General features: G+C 35.5%; 1 protein-coding gene across 1 annotated transcript in view; it reads right to left on the bottom strand.

The window, feature by feature from the left end:
• Positions 1-6,189, bottom strand: part of LOC106472966 (sodium-dependent proline transporter-like) — a gene marked incomplete at its 5' end in the record, with an annotated part of 29,304 nt that overhangs the window by 13,550 nt on the left and 9,565 nt on the right. Inside the window, 4 exons of the mRNA XM_022401491.1 lie at positions 254-357; positions 1,631-1,765; positions 2,055-2,187; positions 2,290-2,446. Coding sequence (XP_022257199.1) covers positions 254-357; positions 1,631-1,765; positions 2,055-2,187; positions 2,290-2,446 — 529 coding nt within the window. The remainder of the gene's footprint in view (positions 1-253; positions 358-1,630; positions 1,766-2,054; positions 2,188-2,289; positions 2,447-6,189) is intronic.

Genomic DNA, 6,189 nt, shown 5'->3' with positions numbered 1-6,189 from the left:
ACACATGGATAACAATGCAATCTTGTTTAAAAGAACTGTTATAAATACACATGGATAACAATGCTTTCTTGTTTAAAAGAACTGTTATAAATCACACATAGATAACAATGCTTTCTTGTTTAAAAGAACTACTATAAATTACACATGGATAACAATGCTTTCTTGTTTAAAAGAACTACTATAAATTACACATGGATAACAATGCAATCTTGTTTAAAATACTTTTATAATTTACTCACGAACTACCACGAACCTGAAACAGTTGTTATGAAAACGATTGTAACTAGCCAATGTAATCAGTCCACCCCAGCACGGGGACAACGAAAAAAAAATCTGCATAGCTGCATCGGCCCAGACCTGAAAGTTAAACACACGCTTTACAAGATAACTACTCAATGTACTTTATGACATATGTTCGTCACGACAATGTAACATAATCAATGTACTGTGTGACACGTGATCGTCACAGTGCATTGATTATGTTAACTTTGTATTGACAAGCATATATCACACAGTACATTGATTATGTAACATCGTCGTGACGATCACGTGTCACACAGTACATTGATTATATAACATTGCCGTGACGATTACGTGTTACACAGTGCATTGATTATGTAACTTTGTATTGACAAGCATATGTCACACAGTACATTGATTATGTAACATCGTCCGATGTTACATAATCAATGTACTGTGTGATATATGCTTGTCAATACAAAGTTACATAATCAATGCACTGTGTAACACGTAATCGTCACGGCAATGTTATATAATCAATGTATTGTGTGAAACGTGATCGTCACGATAATGTTGCATAATTAATGTACTTTGTGACACACATTGTTTTAGTAAAATTATTTAACATTGCTAACTAAAGAACCATCAGGTCCGTAGGGAAAGGGAGTTCTTCTATAGGAAGTAGAGTTTTCTTATTTCTTAGTCTAGGAAAGGGTCGGGTTTTAGCGTTTTCAATCCGATTTCATTTTCGTCAAAAATTATTTTTCGACATCCCAATTTAAATTGATACCTGTTCATCCTTGAAAACGTAAAACAACTAATCACTGAACAGAACATTATAACTAGGATAAGGCGTGTAGTTGTACCTGAAGCATATGATAAACACATTTTCATTTTTTCAACTTTTAAAATATTCCATACAGGATACCTTAAAAACACGTTACTCAAGTCAATCGTATTGACCGTTATGTAAAATAAGTTACTTGTGATATTCTAATGGTTATCTTCGTTAAAATGCTACGTTATATAGCACTAAGTACTAAAGGAATCCGATAACAATAGCTGGTTTAACTTTGGTCCTCACTACCACAAACACTTCTAAGAACATCCTTGAAAACGGCAACAGCCAAATCGTAGGATATAAACTAAGTGGTATTAGTGTAAACAATGAGTAATTACACTTAAGTTCTCTTACAGGTTATTAACCTTGATAAAGGTTATATACTAATGGGTATTTACTATCAGTATAAATAATTAGATTTTAATCACCTAATACGATGAAAAAGTTTATATGTCATGTTAGCAGGGACTTAGCTTTCATAGTTTGGGGATTTTTTCATTACTCAAGAATAAACTACATTCTAGCCTTCTTGGAAATCACATAACTGACCTTAGCTTCCTTCAGTCGATGCCATTCTGGAGTAAGATAAAACATCACCCCCTCAGAAGCTCCCGGTAGAGTAGCTCCTCGGATTAACAGAATGACTAATATGACGTAAGGAAATAGTGCTGTGAAGTAGACAACCTGTTATCGAAAACGTTGAAAATATTTAGAAAAAAGCTACTGCAGCTCTTATGTTCCAAATCAACACATTTTTTTTAGTAAAACATACGAATACGGAAACAACACCTTGCTTTCACTGTTAACCGGTTCAAACAATGCTGCTTTACCAACTTACAGTAAGTTAAAATACCTTTCCTACTGCTTTACCAACTTACAGTAAGTTAAAATACCTTTCCTACTGCTTTACCAACTTACAGTAAGTTAAAATACCTTTCCTACTGCTTTACCAACTTACAGTAAGTTAAAATACCTTTCCTATACTCTTTACACCTTTGAAGAGGCAAAGAAAGATGATGATCCAGCAAACCAAGAGACATAAGGCCAGCTGCCACTTGATTCCTCCGAGGTCATGAAGTCCGCTGGTCAGTTCCAGAACGAAATTGCTGCAGAAAACGAAGCACGGTTTAACATCTCAAATACAGAAACCTCGCTAACATTAGATAACTTTGGGACCAAATAACTGGTATATTGTAATGTCCACTCACTGGAAGTATTCATCACTTGCCATCTTCGTGTTATCTGTAGAGTTGGACACGATTAACCATTCTTCAGGGCTAACCATTTCTCTGAATATACACGTGCCATTCGCCAGGACTTTTCCTCTATGGACTGTACAATTCTTGGTGTCAAACTTTCGACAAGCTACAAAAAAATACTGATTCATTAGGTAAACCTAAACACAGAAAATCAAAAATATTTACTTTTTAATAAAGCTAGATACTGTTACATATCTATATACCGCCAAAACATTATTAAACTCTTATTGTTTAGCTCGCAAACCAAGTTCAACAGTTCTACATATCTAGATACCATCAAAACAGTATTAAACTCTTATTGTTTAATTGTTTAATCGTAAACCAAGTTCAACAGTTCTACATATCTAGATACCATCAAAACATTATTAAACTCTTATTGTTTAACTGTTTAATCGTAAACCAAGTTCAACAGTTTTACATATTTGGATACCGTCAAACTATGAATAATTAACATATGTCTTTATATCAATAATGTCATCAATAATTAACATAATTCTCAGTTATTTAAAACGTTACACTGAGCAAGATTCTATTATTTATTTGTATAACTGATATTTACCCTTCCCATCACTTTCACTGTTTTAACAATATTTTCCTATTTATAATCCCCCATTCTTTAAACATGTGTAGTTTCTACGTACCATTTGTAATTTTTACATGTTTATACACTGAGCAAGTTTCTCTCGTTTATTTCTAAGCGCTAAAGAGAGGATGAAACGTGTTATAATTTTCATAGCTCGCTCTGACTACATGTACTGTCTACATGATAAAATACTTATGTAAAACGAATATATTAGGAAGGGGATCTTCCATCATCAGAGTGATTTTTTAAGTACAAAAACTAATTATATCCCGAATAAAAGTTTTAAAACTATTCAGATGAGATGTTCAGAACGAAACGGGATTTTTGCTTTGTAGCACACTAATCATATCTGAATACAATCAATAAACGTATTTCGACAGTGAATAGAGATGGACACATGGGCGTCCGCAGAAATTTTTACAGGGAGGGCAAACTAGTGGGAAATTGTGAATTGGAAAAAATTCATATACATATGCTGAATGAGGCCCGGCATGGCCAGGTGGTTAAGGCGGCGACCCTCAGATTGCGAGTCGAGGTTTCTAAAGCTGTTTCTTACGTCAAGGATGCAACCCACTTGACAGCCTTCCCTCTTTGAAAGGACGAGCATGTTTGGTGTGACGGGGATTCGAACCCTTTTTTTTTTCATTTCTCATAGTCCTTGCGGACCGTTGAGCCGATGGCAGAGCAAGATCTGCCATCTGCTGTTTGAATACAAGAAGGGAAACAACGACCTCTGTAGCCACAAAGAATATCAAAGAAGTTTATGGAAATGTTTTGAACGTTCGTAAGTGTCAACGATGGTTCAGCAAATTTCGTTCAGGTGATTTAAGCCTTAAAAACTGTGATGGCAGGGGCCGACATGTTGGAATTGATATTGATGCTTGTTGAGTCTAACCCAAGGCAACACACTCGTGAAATGGCCCTGAAATTGCGCGTCTCTCATGAAACGATACGTAAACATCTAAGGAATATGGAAAAACTCCATAAAGAAGGTGTTTGGATGCCTCACGAACTTTTCGATGATCATCGTTTCCAACGTGTGAATGTTGCTTTGTCTCTTCTGGCGCGTAATGCACGTGAACCATTTTTTGCACAGAATTGTCACCGGTGATGAAAAATGGATTCTCTCTATACGAATATTAAACACCAAAAACGCTGGACTCCATCCGCAGAAAGTGATGCTTTGCATTTGGTGGGATATCAAAGGAGTAATTCATTTCAAACTCCTCAATCCACAGCGAACTGTCAATGCAGATATCTATAGTCAGCAACTGGGACGTTTAAATCAAGCCCTTCATCAGAAACGCCCTGCACTCGTCAATCGGAAAGGTGTTCTTCTTCTCCACGACAATGCACGTCCACATGTGGCACGTTTGATGCAACACAAGATTATGGAGTTGGGTTGGGAAGTTTCCTCCCACCATATTCTCCAGGTATGGCACCATCAGATTACCGTCTTTTTCGTTAGCTGCAACACCATCTTAATAGGAAAAAGTATACACATGTGGAAGGTGTTAAAGAGGACATCGACATGTTTTTTTGCTTCAAAGCCAAGTGATTGCTTTAATCTGGGCATTAACAACCTGATTGCAAGATGGAAAAGCATCATCCATAAGAATGGAGACTATTTCATTTAATAAATGTTTTGCTTTGATATATAAGTTGTTCGGGTTTTTTATCTAAAAAAAGCGACATTAATGTCTTGACGACCTAATATTTCGAGTTTAATTATTTGAAAACCTGCTTTTTTGTTATCAAAGTAAGCTGAATGTTTTAGGATATATATTATTAACAATTCATAATAAACATATTCATCACAGGTTTGGAGAAAAATCCCCCCTATTCATTAATGTTATTAGAGACCCCGTGGAACGAATCATTTCTTCCTACTTTTACCGCCGAGTGGCTGCTAAGCGACGGTCCAACCGAGAAAAACCAAGTCAGTACTGGATGAATAAGGTTAGTTCTGCTTAATTGTTTGTTTTTGTTTTTGTATTTCGCGCAAAGCTACACGAGGGCTATCTGCGCTAGCCGTCCCTAATTTAGTAGTGTAAGACTAGAGGGAAGGCAGCTAGTCATCACCACCCACCGCCAACTCTTGGGCTACTCTTTTACCAATGAATAGTTGGATTGACCGTCACATTATAACGCCCCCACGGCTGAAAGGGCGAGCATATTTGGTGGGATGGGGATTCGAACCCGCGACCCTCAGATTGTGAGTCGAGCGCCCTAACCACCTGGTCATGCTTCTACTTAATACCACAGGCTGGCTTTAATGAAATTATTGTGGCTTATTTTGTTGCCTCAATCTATTAAATATATCACATTTTATTTCCACATTGTTTGTTAATATTAACTTCCGATCAGAGCAAGAAATTGAAAATCAACATAGAAATAATTATAGCTAATTAAGTATACTTTTCTTACGTTCTTACTTATAAAGATTAGAATATATTATTCCGTCAATTAGGTACCTCACTATTAACCCTTTTTTTTTGCCATAAACCCAATAATATCTCTCAAGCTTTGACCAGGTTAGGAGATTTAAGTTTGTACAAAATACGTCTATTAAGCTAATAATGCAAAACAATCTCTGTAATAAAGGTATAATAATGAAAATTAAAAATAATAAAGTTAGTGTATTAAACATTCTCACCAATAATGGTAATAAAAGTAACATTAAAGAAATAGTCAACTTTGCGGAAAGCGCAAACACTAGTTGTTGTCTTCAAGTAGATTTAATGTTCATTGGTACATTATTTCTAGGAGGACTAAGTGAACTAGAAGTGACATCAACATGTGAATTGCGTAATTTCAACAAATATTCAAATTATTAACACTGTTATAGGAGAACTGAGGTGTAAGCAGATTGGAAAAACAGGCTGTGGTATTATCACTGTAAGACTAAGTTGTTTAACACTGTTATAGGAGAACTGAGGTGTAAGCAAATTGAAAAAACAGGCTGTGGTATTATCACTGTGAGACTAAGTTGTTTAACACTGTTATAGGAGAACTGAGGTGTAAACAAATTGAAAAAACAAGCTGTGGTATTATCTCTGTGAGACTAAGTTGTTTAACACTGTTATAGACGAACTGAGGTGTAAACAAATTATGGTTTTATCACTGTGAGACTATATTGTTTAACACTGTTATAGGAGAACTGAGGTGTAAACAAATTGAAAAACAAACTGTGGTATTATCACTGTAAGACTAAGTTGTTTAACACTGTTATAGGAAAACTGAGGTGTAAGCAAATTGAAAAAAAC

The sequence above is a fragment of the Limulus polyphemus genome, unplaced genomic scaffold (assembly GCF_000517525.1).
Source record: "Limulus polyphemus unplaced genomic scaffold, Limulus_polyphemus-2.1.2 Scaffold5778, whole genome shotgun sequence".
NCBI classification, from domain to species: domain Eukaryota; kingdom Metazoa; phylum Arthropoda; class Merostomata; order Xiphosura; family Limulidae; genus Limulus; species Limulus polyphemus.
This window is presented reverse-complemented; position numbering and strand designations above follow the sequence as displayed.